The sequence below is a fragment of the Mauremys mutica genome, chromosome 14, assembly GCF_020497125.1.
Source record: "Mauremys mutica isolate MM-2020 ecotype Southern chromosome 14, ASM2049712v1, whole genome shotgun sequence".
In the NCBI taxonomy this organism is placed as follows: Eukaryota; Metazoa; Chordata; order Testudines; family Geoemydidae; genus Mauremys; species Mauremys mutica.
Genome location: NC_059085.1, coordinates 7909740 through 7927492, shown reverse-complemented (window position 1 = coordinate 7927492; position 17753 = coordinate 7909740). Strand labels below are relative to the sequence as shown.

At 41.3% G+C, this 17753-nt stretch overlaps 1 protein-coding gene across 3 annotated transcripts in view; it reads left to right on the top strand.

The window, feature by feature from the left end:
• Nucleotides 1-17753, top strand: part of KCTD19 (potassium channel tetramerization domain containing 19) — a 56234-nt gene that overhangs the window by 17650 nt on the left and 20831 nt on the right. For all 3 annotated transcript variants that reach the window (XM_044987767.1, XM_044987766.1, XM_044987764.1), the window contains exons 3-8: nt 2-152; nt 2471-2662; nt 9710-9832; nt 12245-12467; nt 13370-13530; nt 15971-16074. In XM_044987767.1, coding sequence (XP_044843702.1) covers nt 2-152; nt 2471-2662; nt 9710-9832; nt 12245-12467; nt 13370-13530; nt 15971-16074 — 954 coding nt within the window. The remainder of the gene's footprint in view (nt 1; nt 153-2470; nt 2663-9709; nt 9833-12244; nt 12468-13369; nt 13531-15970; nt 16075-17753) is intronic.

Here is a 17753-nt window from a genome sequence, read left to right as displayed (position 1 = left end):
GACTTTAGACAATTTGAAGGAAGGGAAACACAATCTGCGTGTGCGACCTGCAGATATACCAGTAGCTGAAAGAGCATCCATGAATTACTGGAGAACGCAAAAATGTATCAGCAAGCCATCAGAGTTTCCTATTAAAAGCCCAGCATTTACAGGTAGATGTCCCAACCCTCCTCTCTGTGAATGTATCTGGTACTTTAAATTACTTAGCACACTCTGTAGGTCATGTTGTGGAAAATTGACCACACGGTTGATTTTGGATCAGACAGCCTGAGGCTCCTTTATTGATCAATCAAGCATGCATGCATGGGGGAGTCAGCCAAAGCAGCCGAACCCCACCCCCCCGACAGATAAAATACGAGAGCTTATATAGGGTAAAACCACAAACATTACATGTACTTCCTTAAAGTTTTACATCCATATAAGGAATAAAGCCAACAAGCCTTTTCTGCTTTTCCTTACTTTTGCCCTTTGTGGTTTCTTGTTCTGTCACCTGGCAGCTATTAATCATAAGCTGTTACAAAAAGTTAATTCTACTTTAATAATTTCTACAGTTCTGCTTTTATAATTTCTACAATTAGTTATGCTTTAGTAGTTTCTGTCTACTCTTCTCCTCTTACCGCCACCTTCCTCCCCCCTTCCTCCAGGCCACACATACAGTTCACCTGACCATACATAGAGTTAACTTGACCAAAGTTGAGCCGAAGTTTAGGCCTTAGGCCATTTTCCTCCACAGTCATAAGCACCCAGTCGTGTTCAGCCAAGACTAGGATTTTAAAAATACTTTAGAATCTGAAGGTCCTTAATATGTTGTGCTTTGTATGCACGTGCTCAACTTCCAGATTGACTGATTATATGAAAGCAAAGGTGCAAATTTAGTTACATGCACATACAATTGGGGATTTTGGTGTGTGCATCCAGGCAGGCATGTACCTACCTGGGTGCAGTATCCAGTGTGGGTCTCACCAATGCTGTATACAGAGGAAACACCACCTCCCTACTCCTACTCAATACTCCCTTGTTAAGACATCACATCAGCCCCCTTTGCCACAGCATTACCATGGGAACTCATGTTCAGCTGCTTAGCTACAATGACCCCTAAGTCCTTTTCTTTGTCACTGCTTTCCAGGAATCAGTACCCCATCTGACCAGTGTAGCCAACATTCTTGGATCCTGAATGGTCTTACATTTGGCTCTATTAAAGTGTGTGGTGTTTGATTGTTCCCAGTTAACCAAGTCATTCAGATCATTCTAGATCAGTGACTGGTCTTAGTCATTATGTACCACCCTACTAATCATGGATTCATAGATTCCAAAACCAGAAGCGACCATTGTGATCATCTAGTCTGACCTCCGGTATAATGCAGGCCAGAGAACTTTCCCAAACTAATTCCTACAGCAGATCTTTTAGAAAAAGAATCCAATCTTGATTTAAAAATTGTCAGTGATGGAGAATCCATCATGACCCTTGGTAAATTGTGTCATCTGCAAACTTTATTAGCAGCAGATTTATATTTTCTTCTAGATTATGGATCCAAGTCTCCATGCCAGGTGACCCATTGCTTAGTTAGCAGCCTACCTAGATGGACTGGTTTTCTTAGTCTGCCTTCTTTGTCCTGTGGAGGCCAAGAATTAATAAATAAAGGTTTGAAGGGATCTTAATGTATGTTAGCTAATTAGCAGAGGTTAAGCTGTTACCCTGTATCTGGTGCAGAGTGAATTGTGTGAAAAGTCGTTATGACCTTGTGAATTGCAGTCTTGTTTTCTGTTCTGGTATTGCAGACAAATAAGATAACGAATAGGCTTATGTATAAACAAATGCAAATGTTTACTTTTACTGTCTGCAAGTATGCTAACCATGGTCTGCTAGAAAGGTATAAAGATTGTTATGATTGTTTACTAATTGAGAGAGATCTGTCCAGGACAAGGGGCAACCCAGTTCCTGACACTCTCTCCCTCTTGTGTTCACTAGAGTATTATAATAAAGTATTTGTTTTTGCTGCACCCAAACATAAAAGCGAGAACTGAGTTTTTCTTCGACAGTCCCAAGGGTGTTTCCATAGACTAGAAGACTATCAAGATTCTACAACCCTCTTTGGTTAATGCTGTGTCACCATCCCTTGAAATTTCATCCCAAAATGAAGGTAAAAAGACAACAGAGAAGACAGACAAGCCCCACATTTAAAATGGAGTTTGCAGTCTGGCACAAATACACACAGAGAATCCACAGATCTCCCAAATTGTCTGTCTGTCTTTCTCTCTCACACACACACACACACGCTGATAACTCCCCATTAACAACTATATATTCTATTTCCCACTATTAATCTTTGATATGTGTCATATTGTGTTCAGAGAGGAGACATGAACACCCATGCTAAGAAGAACTCTTTGTACCTTCCACCAAGAGAAGTAACAAAATTAATGGCAATTTTCCTTGTTTGTGTATTGATATCCTCTGATTTCCCTCTAGGATTACATGATAAAGCTCCCTTGGGGCTGATGGATACACCATTACTTGATACAGAAGAGGAAGTGCATTACTGTTTTCTGCCATTAGACTTGGTGGCAAAGTACCCTACTTTAGTCAATGATGATAATTTGCTGTGGCTCCTGGAGAATGCAGCTCTGATAGAGTGTGAATGCAGTGAGTTCCGTTTCATAGGTAAACCTCATTTTTTTCTGTTTGGAAAGCCCCTTGCACATTTGAGCACTATCAGAATAAGTTACAAATAATTATACTCTACCCCTGTCTCTCAACATCTTCAGTTTCATTGTGGTATCTGTGTAGGGTGACCATATTCCCCAAAGGGAAAAAGGGACACCAAGGGGGGCTAGCCCAAGCCCCCACTCCCACCCCTCTGCCCGTGTGGGGCTGGCCTGAGCCGCTCACCCGAGCTCCCCTCCCCATACAGGGCTGGCATTGCTGCTCACCGGAGCCCTGCCTACTGCCTGTGCGAGGCAAGGGCTGGCGTTGCTACTCGCTTGAGCCCTGCCTGTCCTTCCTCACACCCCATCTGAGCCCTGCTGTCCCCCTGTGTGGGGCTGGTGTCACTGCTCACCCCCCCTCGCACTTTCCTCCACACCCCGCTTTTTTGACAGAAGCGGCATTTGTCCTGTTTGGGCTTAATCTTGGCAATTGATAAAGTTGGCAAAAGCAAACTGAACCAATGCCCACTTTGGCCAAAATGGTCGGGACTGTTGCAGCCAAAACGGGCTGTATGGTGTAGCCTATAGGGCTAACCTGCTTGTTTGTATATATATATTGTGGCAAATTGCCAGCACTATTATGATGGGTCTCGCACTTTCTCTTCTTTGGGGGGGTGGGGGTCAGGGCACCATTTCTTGCCCCTGAATTGGAATATTAATTGCCCCACTAGTGTCTTTGAGGAGGGGAGTGGAGAGGGAGGGACCTGGGCCCGCCCTCTACTCCAGGTCCCAGCCCAGGGGCCCTGAGGATAGTGGTGAATCACTTGAACTGGCGGTTCCTTCCCCTGGGCTACTTCCCTCTCCTGCCCTTCAGCTTGTGGGGGGCTTCCTGCCCTCCCTCTGCACAAGCCAGGTGCCCCTTACCTAGGGTCTTGGACTTCTTAGCCCACCGCAGCACTTCTCCAAACTGTCCTCTGCTTCTCTTCAAACTGTCCTCTGCTCCAATACCAATCCTTTCTGCTCCAACTCCCCCACTGTCTGATTAAAGCAGGGTTTTTTTATCATGTGACTGACTGCAGGTGCTCTAATTGGCTTCAGGTGCTCTAATTGGCTTCAGGTGCTCTAGTTAATCTATAGCAAACTTTCTTCCCCTTACAGGGAATAAGGCTCCCTTGTAACACTCTCCTGCTGCCCTCTGGCCATGCTGTATCACAATATATACACATATAGTTTAAGTATTTGGTTTATTGTAATAGGTTTATAAATTTATATTAAAGTAAGTTTGGCTGTAATGCAAAAAACCTACAGGCCATATTTTGTATGTTAAGCTAAGGCAAAGTTAGTATATTTATATTAAAACCTTTTACTTAAAAAGCAAAGTTAAGCTATATCTTGTTACCTAAATAAATAAGTACCCATGCCTAGGTTTATAACCTTTTATTTAAACCAATAAACAATAAAATATGGCATTTTTTAAAATTTGTACCTACAAACTTCACAGGTACACCACAAAAAACATATGTGTGTAGGTACATGTCATCAATACGCACATACATACTAGCCTATGGAGTAAGCGTACCCTAACATTTTGTGGGTAAAAAATAAAATTTGGGCATAAATTTTTTTTTCCAGCACTATAAAAAAAAAATAACCCACCTCGCTAAAGCACTCCGCTCTATCATTCTCACACACATTCTATTTCTACTCTATCTCTCTATCTATTCTATCTAGTTACAATAACTACTAGTATTAGTAGGCTGTACTTGTTCTTCTTAAACTTTAAGTTTTTAAAAAACTAGGCTAAGCTTGGTTTCCCAAGTTTTTATTCTTGGTTTTGTGTATTAGGTTTTAATTTTAAGTTTATGTTAGTCAAGTAAACCATAGTCAGCTTTAATAGCTCTTAGCATTAGTTTTTCCTAAGCACTGCATCCCGCACTCAAACATTAAAAAACCTAAACTGCAAGGCTGGTCCTGTGTCTCTTCCCACCAGGTTATCAAAAAAAAGAAAAAAAAAAAAGGAAGTATATTAACCAAAGCTTTGTTGCATATAATACTATATTATCATATGTAGCTTTCAAATAGCAATAATGCAATTGTAACTTTGTAACTCTAAGTATTTTACCATTTTCTTACTATTATTAATTTTAATAAAAAATCTTGAAGGCTATATCTGTGTCAGTGTAAGCTTCCTATCATACCCCCCAAATCCTTTGCAAATTCTGTAAAGCCTAATTCAAAACAAAAACATTAATCTTTTTATCAAATAAATTGGCAAGCCTAAAACCCATATTAATTAATATTAACAATTAATTATTATTAATATTATTAATCAATTTAAGTTAAATAAAATTAAAAATAAATAAAAATTAATATTATTAGTACTCCCTAAATCAGGCTACAATGGTAACCCTATCTCTGGATCATTTTTTGTACTAACCTACTTCTAAGTCAGTCTCCAATAACATTTATTTTTAAACCAAACTCTTCGATTTTCTTCCTACCCACCAGTTTTACTTGGGCCAGTACACCACAATGAGGCATCAGGACATGTGGGGACTTCATTTCACCTTAGTGCAACCTCCATGTGATGCAGTTTTTCTGAGCATCATTTCTTAAGTGTCCCAATCAATATGCGGGCCCACAGCCAGGCTAGTTTAGAAGCTGAGGAAAATGTGTGACTCTGCATTCTGGAATTCATGTTTAGAATCACCAAACAATATAGGGCCAGGAGGTCTCAGGTTTGGTGCTGCTGCTTTGCAGTGTGATTCCACCAGAATCTGGCCAGATAGTCAATTTATCTGACACCAGAAGGATTACTCATAGACTCATAGACTTTAAGGTCAGAAGGGACTATTATGATCATCTAGTCTGACCTCCTGCACAATGCAGGCCACAGAATCTCACCCATCCACTTCTATAACAAACCCCTAGCCTATGTCTGAGTTATTGAAGTCCCCAAATTGCGGTTTGAAGACCTCAAGCTGCAGAGAATCCTCCAGCAAGTGACCCGTGCCCCATGCTGCAGAGGAAGGCGAAAAACCTCCAGGGCCTCTGCCAATCTGTCCTGGAGGAAAATTCCTTCCTGACCCCAAATATGGCGATCAGTTAAACCCTGAGCATGTGGGCAAGACTCACCAGCCAGCACCCAGGAAAGAATTCTCTGTAGTAACTCAGATCCCAACCCATCTAACATCCCATCACAGACCACTGGGCATACTTACCTGCTGATAATCAAAGATCAATTGCCCAATTGCCAGTTTGGTGGAATCCTCTGGTACAGATCTAGTGCAGTGATTCCTGCACTACCTCCTCCTTGCTGGTGGTGCATGGGATAGAGTTGGCGCAATGGCTAGGGCTCCCTGGCACAATGCCAATCTTCAGCTGAGGTGTCAGATATTGGGGGGCTGTTGGCATCCAGCATAATTTGGAGCAAGCCCTTGGGCTGCTTTTCTGTCAGGGGATTGGCCCAGCGCACGGCCATTTCAGGATCAAGGGAGCGCAAGATGAGCTTTATGCCAACTTTGAACTAACACACTCTCCCCCCATTTCTCTGTATATGCTGATACCATAGAACTGTATGTCACTAATCCAGGCATAGGGCTATAGGCTGTATTATGTTAAACACACAATATTTTAAAAACAAATATAAACTTTCACTGTGCATTAAGTATGCAGCGTTGCTGTAGCCATGTTGGTCGCAGGATATTAGATGAGATGGGTGAGGTAATATCTTTTATTGGACCAACTTTTGATGGTAAAAGAGACAAGCTTTTGAACCTACAAAGAGCTCTTCAAGCCCAGGCTCGGAGAAGAGCTCTGTGGAAGATCAAAAGCTCATCTCTTTCACCAGCAGAAGTTGGTCCAGTAAAAGATATTACCTTAATCCACAGTGAGTGAGGTAAGGGAGTTGGAGGAATGGAGAGAGGCCCTTGGAGTTGGGGAGTTGGGCTGGGCAGTGAGGCTGAGTAACTGTACTAACTTGCTTGCTGCCTATAGCCCTCATCCTACCTGCCTGTAGTCCCTCATCCATATCCTTTCAGTCTCCCTTGGATATTTTAAGCTTCACAATGGGATTCCCAGTCCAACAGACCCGGTAAATTTAGTCAGACCAGACGTCTTCTCTGGTGAGCTATAGAGAAGCTGCCTCTGTAGCAGCGCAACAAGCTTCACTTGTCAGGGAACTTTACCTCACACTCTCTCTGTGGCTTTTTCCCTCTGTTTGCAGTTAGACCATTTCTAGAACTAGTTCAGCTGCAGCCACTGATGACATCCATTGCTGGCAACTGGTAATTTCCTAATGTAGACAAGACTCGTGATAACATTAAAACATTATCCATAAATGTGTGTGTGTGTGTATTTATACTGAAGATGGTTGTAGAACACAAAATGCTACATGAAGCATATATAATGCCACTGAAACTTTCTAAAATTAAAAAAAAAGAAAGTTTAGATACTATACTAGATATATTCAAAGGATACTCACTTCATGTGGAAATGTATATACCTGCAAAAGTTCATGTTACCAATCCCAACTGTAATACCAAATGTTACTGGAAAAACAGTACCAGCTATATATATCAGGCTCATGGGGCTTGTGCAATGGGGCTAAAAATAGAAGTGTAGACGTTCGGGCTCTCAGACCACCCTCAATGGGTTTTCGAGCTTGGGCTCCAGTCTGAACAGGAACATCTACACTGCTATTTTTAGCCTGTAGCATGAGCCCTGGGAGGTCAGTTGGTCCAGGTCTGAGACTTGCTGCCATGAGGTTTTGTTTGTGATGTAGACATACCCTGACAGTGTTAAATCCTTTCTGCCACTGGCACTGCTGACTGCCAAGCATAAAAACAACAAGGAGTCCGGTGGCACCTTAAAACGAACCAATTTCTTTGGGCATAAGCTTTTGTGGGTAAAAAACCTCACTTCTTCAGATGCGTGGAGGGAAAGTTACAGCTGCAGGCATTATATAATGACGCATGAAGAGAAGGGAGTTACCTCACAAGTGGAGAACCGTTCTTAACAGGGCCAATTTGATCAGGGTGGATGTAGTTCACTCCTAATAATAGATGAGGAGCTGTCAATTCCAGGAGAGGCAAAGCTGCTTTTGTAATGAGCCAGCCACTCCCAGTCCCTGTTCAAGCCCAAATTAATGGTGTTAAATTTGCAAATGAATTTTAGTTCTGCTGTTCCTCTTTGAAGTCTGTTTCTGAAGTTTTTTTGTTCAAGAATAGTTACTTTTAAATCTGTTATAGAATGTCCAGGGAGACTGAAGTGTTCTCCTACTGGCTTTTGTATGTTACCATTCCTGATGTCCGATTTGTGTCCATTTATTCTTTTACGTAGGGACTGTCTGGTTTGGCCAATGTACATGGCAGAGGAGCATTGCTGGCACATGATGGCATATATAACATTAGTAGACGTGCAGGTGAATGAGCCCTTGATGGTGTGGCTGATGTGGTTGGGTCCTCTGATGAAGACACTAGAGTAGATATGGGGACAGAGTAGGCAGTGAGGTTTGCTACAGGGATTGGTTCCTGGGTTGGTGTTTCCGTGGTGTGGTGTGGTGTGTAGTTGCTGGTGAGTATTTGCTTCAGGTTGGGAGGTTGTCTGTAAGCGAGGACTGACCTGTCTCCCAAGGTCTGTGAGAGTGAGGGATCATTTTCCAGGATAGGTTGTAGATCGTTGATAATGCACTGGAGAGGTTTTAGCTGGGGGATGTACATGATGGCCAGTGGTGTTCTGTTATTTTCTTTTTTGGGCCTGTCCTGTAGTAGGTGATTTCTGGGTACTCGTCTTGCTCTATCAATCTGTTTCCTCACTTCCCCAGGTGGGTATTGTAGTTTTAAGAACGCTTGATAAAGATCTTGTAGGTGTTTGTCTCTGTCTGAGGGATTGGAGCAAATTCGGCTGTATTTTAGGGCTTGAATCCTAAGATACAACCACCGAAACATAGAATCCCCTTGATATGGATGGGAAAAGAGACTTATAACAAACCATAGCCTTCCAGTGTGCTGAAAGCAGCATCCAAGGAACAAACTAACTATTGAAAAAAGACAAACATTAAAATATACCACAAAATATGGTCAAAATGTACATATTACCTTGAAACAGACAAAATGGTCTCAATATTTTGAAACCACTGCTCGTAGCCTTAATAGAAGGAAATATATATATTGGAACAAATTTCAATTAGACTGCAAATCAAACTTGTTATGCAGGTTTCAGAATATATAACACTAATGGCGAATAGTTTGAACCAAAAGAAAAGCTTATGTTTGTTTTAATGTAATTCTCAACTAGTATGATATACTGTATATTAATACAATAATGTGTAGATGTTAATGTAAGCTTACCTACAATCAATCAATCAGTAATATAGATTTAATAATGTTTATGTCACAGTTAAAATAATAATTTAAAATATCCTAAAGTCAGATATGGGATTAAGGCATGTTCCTGTAGCTTTTGCTTATGTAAATAGCCCCATTAATATGCTGTGGAACAGGTGGAAGAAGGATGGTGGGCCTGATTCTCATTTACACCAAGAGCCCTTTACACTGCCAGAACAGTATAAATGGGAGTAAATTTTACCCCCTTTTTAAAGCCTCTTTAAACTACCAAAGCAGTAGAAAGGGGTCTTAGTGTATATGAGAATTGGGTTCTTTATCTCTCTACTAGTAACAAAATAATTTTTCATTTATGAAAGGATCATCTAGCTTCAAAAGAGTTATGAACCCTTTTGAAGTGTGGCAGAAAACCACAGCTCCTCCACTAAGTGTTTCTTGTGGATTGTACTACCTATCATTTTGCTATGCTTTAAAGTAAAGTGACATTGGATTTTACATCTTGACCTTCAAAAACTGTTATGATTATATTAGTTTTCAGGTATTTATTATGCAACACTAAGAATCTCCTGGTTTAGTTCTAGAATATAAAATAACTAATGAATATATTATTGTTGGGGAGGGAGTGGGGAAATGTTAACAGCCTATTGTTTTTGCTAGAGTGAATCCTGGACGGATAAATGACAAAATTAACACTTTGGTTTTTGTCTTTATTTTTCAAGTAAATTTTCTTCGCTCAGAGAAGATTTTGTTGCCTGATAATTTCTCCAACATAGATGTTTTGGAAGCAGAAGTTGTAACTTTGGGAATTCCTAACCTTACAGATGCAGTGAAGCTTTATAGGGGTAAGTTGGTGTCACTTTATTTTCAGTGTATTCTCCCATTCACTTCCCGTCTCAGCTAAGGTGTTTGAATATTGAGGTGATTCATAGATTCCAAGGCCATAAGGGACCATTGTGATCATCTAGTCTGACCTTTTATGTAACACGGACATAGAATTTACCTCAAATAATTCCTTTTGAACTAGAGCATTTAAAAAAAAATCCAATCTTGATTTAAATTTTGCCAGGGATGGAGAATCCACCATGATCCTTGATAAGTTGTTGCAATGCTAATTACTTACACTGTAAAAAATTGACACCTTTCTCCCAGTCTGAATTTGTCTAGCTTCAACTTCCAGCCATTGGATTATCTTAGACCTTTCTCTGCTAGAGTGAAGAGCTCATTATGAAATATTTGTTCTTCATGTGGGTACTTATAGACTGTCATCAAGTCACCACCTTCCCCTTTGTTAAGCTAAATAAGATTGAGCTCCTTGAGTCTGTCACTCTAAGAGGCATGTTTTCCAGTCCTGTAATCATTCTCATGGCTCTTATCTGAACCCTTTCCAAATGTATCAATATCCTTCTTAAATTGTGGACCCCAGAACTGGACACTGTATTCCAGCAGCAGTCACACCAGTGCCAAATAGAGGTAATATAACCTCTCTGCTCCTACTCAAGATTCCCCTGTTTATGCATCCAAGGATCTCATTAGTCCTTTTGGCCACAGAGTCACACTGGGGGCTCCTGTTCAGCTGATTATCTACCCTCCCACCCCAAATCCTTTTCAGTCTCTACATCCCAGGATAGAGAACCCCATCCTGTAAGTATGGCCTACATTCTTTGTTCCTAGATGTATACATTATATTTGGCAATATTAAAATGCATATTGCTTGAGCCCAGCTTAATCCAGAATGCTTTCTATCAGTGACCTGTCCTCTTCATGATTTATCACTTCCCCTATTTTTGTGTCATCTGGACATTTTTAATGATGATTTTATGTTTTCTTGCAGGTCATTAATAAAAATGTTAACTAGCCTAGGGCACGACCTGACCCCTGCAGGAACCCACTAGAAACACACCCATTCAGTCCATTCAATGATGATTCTCCATTGACAATTACATTTTGAGACCTATCAGTTAGCTAACTTTTAATTCATTTAATGTGTCATATTAATTTCATATTGTTGTAGTTTTCAATCAGAATATTATACAGTACCAAGTCAAATGCCTTACAGAAGTCTATTACATCCACACTATTACCTTTATCAACCAAATTTGTAATCTCGTAAAAAAATCAAGTTAGTCTGACAAGATCTATTTTCCGTAAACCCACGTTGATTGCCATTAAGTATATTACCCTTATTTAATTCTTTATTAATCAAGTCCTATATCAGATGCTTCACTGTCTTGTCCGGGATCAATGTGAGACTGACAGGCTTATAATTACCCCGGTCATCCTGTTTACTCTTTTAAAATATCGGCACAACATTCGCTTTCTTCCAGTCTTCTGGAACTCCTTCGGTATCCCAAGACTTATTGAAAATCAACATCAATGGGCTCAAAAATCTTGAGTTAGGGCAATTTCTGACATAACAGTTGCTGGAGACAAAACCCCCTATGTGATGGTCTCCTCAGATGCAGAATTACAAGATCAGTCGTTTTCTCTTCCTTGCCTTTTGACCAGACACCATCACTTCCTTCTTTGAGTCCCTCAGTTAGTGCCTCTTGCCCATGAAATTATATTTAAACTTCTTGCCCTCATCTTTATGGCCATGAACAACTTTGCCCTGGCCTGCAACTTGGATCTTAATTCTTACTGTGTCACTTGTTGCTCCTTTGTGTCTCACCATTAACAGTGGCCCATATGTTCTCTTCTCCCACTTCTACTTATTCCATATTGCCCTATGCATGGATCTACTTCCCAATCCCAGTGTGTCAGGTCCCTCATGTCCAGCCCTCCTACAGGCTGCCTTCTCAATTTCTCTTACAACATTAAAGATACATGATATCTACACCACAAATTAAGGTGTAATTGTGCCACAGGAATCACTACCCAGGCAAGTTCTTAGTGACCTGTTACTTAAGGGCTCTAGGAGCAGCTTGAGCAAGCACTACTTCTTGTAGTTATGCCAAAACATCTGCCATAAGAAATGCAGGGCCTGCTCTTAAACAAGCAAACAAAACCTCTTCTATATTGAGTTGGTTATAAATGGAAATTCTGCAAACAAAAGGAACATCGTTTCCGAGTGGGAGCATTTTTAACATTCATTTTCTTATGGACAGAAAAATGTATTAAATGGATATTTTGAACCCAGAGGACTTTTCAACAGATTGCGTGAATGCTGAGAGAGAGGGCAAGTGTTGCTGTAATTATTAATCTTTTGCTTGTTAGAACACAGTCTTGATACATTTATGTATTTCCTTTTCATGTAGGAAATTGCTCTATGCTAACCTCTAACCTTGAAGATTCTATGAAGGGTATAGTAGACAAGATGCTGGACGTTCAGGAAGTTGTGAGGCCCCCTTTGTATGTTATGGCACTTGGTGTCTTAGTAAAATACCCCGATTCAGCACTTGGACAGCTCCATATAGAAAGTACTTTAGACCGAAACCAGCTGTACATCTCCGGGAATGGAGTCCTCTTTCAACATGTCAAGTAGGTTTTCTTGTCTATACTAGTCTTTATTAAATTCACGGGGCTGGGTTCATTTTCTGTTTGAGTTCTTCAGCCATATTGCATATTAACTTCGGAAGAGCAGTCTTTTTTTAATTAGTTCTACTCCTGAAGATATATTACTAAAATGGAATATTGTAACTTCTAAACTGCACGGTAAGTGCTAAATTCTGCTTTGTCACAAAGTGATCCTATATGCCTAGAGAAGGGCAGACACCATTACATTAGACAGAAGGAATGACTCCCCAAGGAGCACTAAAGAGGCACTGAAATGCTTTCCAAAAAGTGTATAAATGTAAGAAAGTCAAAGGATGAAAGAAGGGTGTGAAACATTAAAACATACTTTTCCAAAAAATTTGTTTAATAATTTCTTTCACTTACCTGCTGTGAGCTGAGTTCATCCCTCCTCTCAGCATTCTGCATTCCTCCGCTAGTATCACTGATCGCTAACATTGCAGAGTGAGGAGGACAGCTCTTAAACAGGCTTAGGTGTCTCTGCTAACAGCAACCATTGCCAGGTCTTGGCAGATGAAAGGCCTGTAAGTTCACCTACAATTTACCGGTATATTAGTTTAAATTTTTCGGACAACACATATAGTCTGTTAGGGCCTGATGCTGCAGACCTGTTCTAAGTCTGGTATGGAGCACTCATGTGAAGGTTCTAGTGAATTAGTTTTATTTGTCAAGTGGAAGAAATGCAGAAGTGTTCAATGGGAAAAATCCTGTTGAAAGCTCAAGTATCAATGGCTGGAAAAGCTTTCTACCAGGTGTTCTTAACAATGGCTTGGCCTGAATGAGTTAAAAATCAATCATGTAAAAGTATTTGGTATAATAAAATAGACACAGATCTAGTGACCTAATCTCAATTAACTTTGAATGGATAGGAACTGGCTAGGAACTTGCCGCCTCCCACTTACTGAAAATATGTCTGAAATCCATGAACTCTGTGCCTACTTGGACAAAAAGGACATCACATATGAACCAATGAAAGATGCTTTGAAATCCTATCTGAAACAAAAGATACCTGCAGAGACAAAGGGACACGGTAAGTAAAGTTTTTTCAATAAGTGATTGTATTGTTTTAAAATATGATGAGTGGATATTGGCTGATTAAGAATAAAGACTCAATAATCCAGTGCTAGCTAGGAGGAAAAGGTAGGTTTCAAATTAACCAGGGTTTTATGTGACCAACAAACGCCTCATTTTCATAAAATCTAGTATGAGCCAATAGTTATTAAGAAGTAGCTACTGCAACCCCCAAGCTTTAGAAGAAATGCTTAGTGACTGCACTACAGTAACATTTATTTCTGAAGAGGCATTCATATTTATGTTTAGAATATACCCGCTTGCTTGAAAATTCTGTCTCTTCCCCCCTCGAAAGAGACAGAATTAGTGAAAACCCTTCATGACATACAGCATATTTCCAGGCAGATATGCAAATAAGTCTTGCATCCCAGAAAGTCTCTGTGAATTGAGTTGCTATAATACATTTTCTGGTTAAGGTTATATGTTGTACACAGCACACAGTCAACCTGTGGAACTCCTTGCCTTAGGAGGTTGTGAAGGCTAGGACTATAACAAGGTTTAAAAGAGAACTAGATACATTCACGTAGGTTAAGTCCATTAATGGCTATTAGCCAGGATGGGTAAGGAATGGTGTCCCTAGCCTCTGTTTGTCAGAAGGTGGAGATGGATGGCAGGAGAGAGATCACTTGATCATTGCCTGTTAGGTTCACTCTCTCTGGGACACCTGGCATTGGTCACTGTCGGTAGACAGGATACTGGGCTGGATGGACCTTTGGTCTGACCCAGTACAGCCATTCTTATGTTCTTATATGAGACTAGGGGATTGATATTTAAAGTGGGGTTCCTGTGTGAAATCTATGTACCTACAAAGCACTGAATCCTACTAATTCTTTTGATGGAATTAAAATCCATGATAACAGGGCTTTGTATGAAGGAGTTCAGTCATCTCTGTTGCATCTTGAGGTCATCATGACATACTGTGGGAAATAATTGTAACAATCTCAAAGGCCTAACAATTGAGTTGTTATTATTTGTATTACAGTAGCAACTAGGGACCAGGGGCCCATTGTGCTAGGTGAGGTACTGTACAAACTCATTTTATTTTACATATTCACGTTCCAGAGTTGTCTAATCTTTTCATATTATTGTCCATGTCCCTCCAAACATCACTTCTGTGAGAATGTGACTGCTGTGTATATCTTTCAGTACTGACAAGTGCTATTGTAGGTGCACAAATCTTTTCATAATGCAGGCGCTTTTCAAATTAAATATTTTTTAACCATTTTTATTCTGGTGAATATTTATTTAAACTTTCCAGCCAGCATATCACAGGACAATACTGTAACTGTATTGAGTCACATGGACTATTCCTGTTACTGATTTCAATTTAAGCTTTTCCAGAAAGCCATTTACACATTCAGATAAAATCTAGACCAGGGGTAGGCAACCTATGGTATGCGTGCCGAAGGCGGCACATGAGCTGATTTTCAGTGGCACTTACACTGCCCGGGTCCTGGCCACCGGTCCAGGGGGCTCTACATTTTAATTTAATTTTAAATGAAGCTTCTTAAACATTTTAAAAACCTTATTTACTTTACACACAACAATAGTGTAGTTATATGTTATAGACGTATAGAAAGAGACCTTCTAAAACCGTTACAATGTGTTACTGGCACGCGAAACCTTAAATGAGAGTGACTAAATGAAGACTCAGCGCATCTCTTCTGAAAGGTTGCCGACCCTGATCTAGAGGCTAAACACAGAGCCTAAATTGTGCCCAAGCTTGTGCAGGTGCATGGGAGGGCCTGGAGCAGGCACCCTAACGCTACTTCCATTCCTTGCACACAAGAAGTGTGTGAGGCTAGCCTAATGTCTCCAAAAGTAGTGGTAAAAGGAACACACAAACAGTGGTGAAGAAATAGCTTTGCTTCCCTTGAGCTCCCTGAGCTTAAACCCACAGTCAAGTCCAGTGAAAGCTTCCTATCAGTCGTAACTTTCAAAGCAAACCCCAGCTTTTCCCGCTGCTCCTGAACGTTGACGTTGGGTCCCTTTTTGGGGTAGGTTCAACGGCATATCCAGCTTTATCTACCTTGGGCAAGTAAACGTACCAGGTTAGTGAGCCCAGACTGAACCAGACAGATGCAGACCAAGACTTTGGGCTGGACTGGCGAGAGGAATACTGGCTGCAGCATGGGTGTTTGCTGTTGCACATTTGCTGCCTGGTTATTTCTTGACAATGCTTATATCTGACCCCTGGAAACAGAATGCAAGGCCTGAGCTCCGCGTGTGTTTGCACAGAATTCTCTACATTCATTTAGCACACTGAAGAATCCATGTTATTATTATTCCACTATTGTGATATCCCATCAGTAGCTCACGACTGTCATATCCACCACCAAGTTTCATTATTTTAAAATTACTTCCACTGTGACCTTGACATTTTGAACCTTATCCCTTAGACGAAGACTGGACAGCAGAAGTAAGAGTCTACTCCCTACATCAGATTGTGAAAATTTATGTAGGAAGCCATTGGTATGAAACATACTTACAAACCTTGCTGAAGGTACAGTCAATAAGTATCTTTATATTGCCTTACTGTAAGTCTGCCTAAGACATTTCAGTATTGGAAAGGTGATAAGATAACAGTCACTGGGGTTGGCCTGGCAGCCTGGGGCAATCAGAGCTTCATTTCTGGGCTGGGAGCTGTATGAAGGCACCATGTTTAGCCCCTGAAGGAAATAAGCACCTGGAATTATTCATGAGAGAAGAGTTCCCCTCCTGGCCAACAACACAAGCAGCATTGACTGAGGCTGATAGAACCTGGTTAAGTCTTCTTTCATCAGGTACATGGGCTGCCAAAACCATGTGTGGGGGCAGGCTTCATTCCCTCAAAATTACTATTAGAAATCCATAAGAACAAATAGAAGCTCATAAGCATGCGCTTAACTTCATGCATGATCTTAAGTTCCATTGAATTCAAGTTTAAGTTAAGCACATGCTTAGGAGCTCTGCTGAATGGAGATGGAGTTAAGCACATGCGTAAAGTTAAGAAAACCCTCGGTGCTTTGCTGAATCAGGGCTGAAAAGAGCCAATCTTAAATCTCAAAATGTGCACATGACACCCCAGGGCGCATTTTCAGAAAGGTGGCCTGTCTTTTGCCCCTCCAAAAACTGCACTGAATTTTTGGGTTTGCAATTCAACTGAAGGCACAAATTTGAGCAGGTGCACAATTCTAATTCCCTGACTGCAGGAACACTAAACTGTAATTTACAGACACAAATTGCACCTGTAAGCAAGGAAGACAGACTGAAACGTTTCTCCCTGCACAGAGCCATCCTTGCCCTCCCTTCATCCCCACTTGTTTATGTAAAGGCAGGAAGAGAAGAAACACGGGGGGAAGGGTGTGGAACGAATGAGCCTCTCTTATAAATGCAACCTTGACATCAAAGAACGTACATGGGGCTCTTTCGTAGGCCTTTCACGTTTCCAGGTCCATGCAGGCCAATGTGATTCAAAGGGCATGTCTACACTTACCTCCGGAGTGATGGATCCAGCAGGGGTCGATTTATCGTGTCTAGTGAAGATGCAATAAATCGACTGCCAGGCGCTCTCCCGTCAACTCCGGTACTCCACTAGAGCGAGAAGCGTAGGCAGAGTTGACGGAGGAGCATCAGCAGTCAACTTACTGCAGTGAAGACACTGTGGTAAGTAGCTCTAAGTACGTCGACTTCAGCTACACTATTTTTGTAGCTGAAGTTGCGTAACTTAGACTGACTTAGCTCTCTCCCTCCCTCCCCCCCCGCCCCGAGTGTAGACCAGGCCTAAGAGTGGAGGTCTCTGGAAGTCCTGTATTCAGAGAACCCCCATTTTCTGGTGTGTCACCTACTGTACACAGCCTCAGAGACTGTAAATGACAAGAATCAACATTCATCCTTTAAAATGTTTGTACTAAGCTCATGGTTAGCGCTGAGCTTTTGTGCTGCCACAAATGCCAGAGCAAGCAGAGAAAGTTAGGTGATTCCCAAGCCTTACGTAGGCGGTGGGGTCGGAGTTAGATGTTGCAGAACGCAACCGCTAAGCCAGAGGCTGCAACAGCTCTGGACTCCCGGACCAATGAGGCAAAGGTGTGGACCGAGGACCAGGTAGGTGTACAACACATCCCCCGAAAGGGAACGCGAGCCAGGAAGGCAGCTGAGAAGCGTGAGCCCTGGCGGAATGTGCAGCAAGGTGGCTCTATGGCA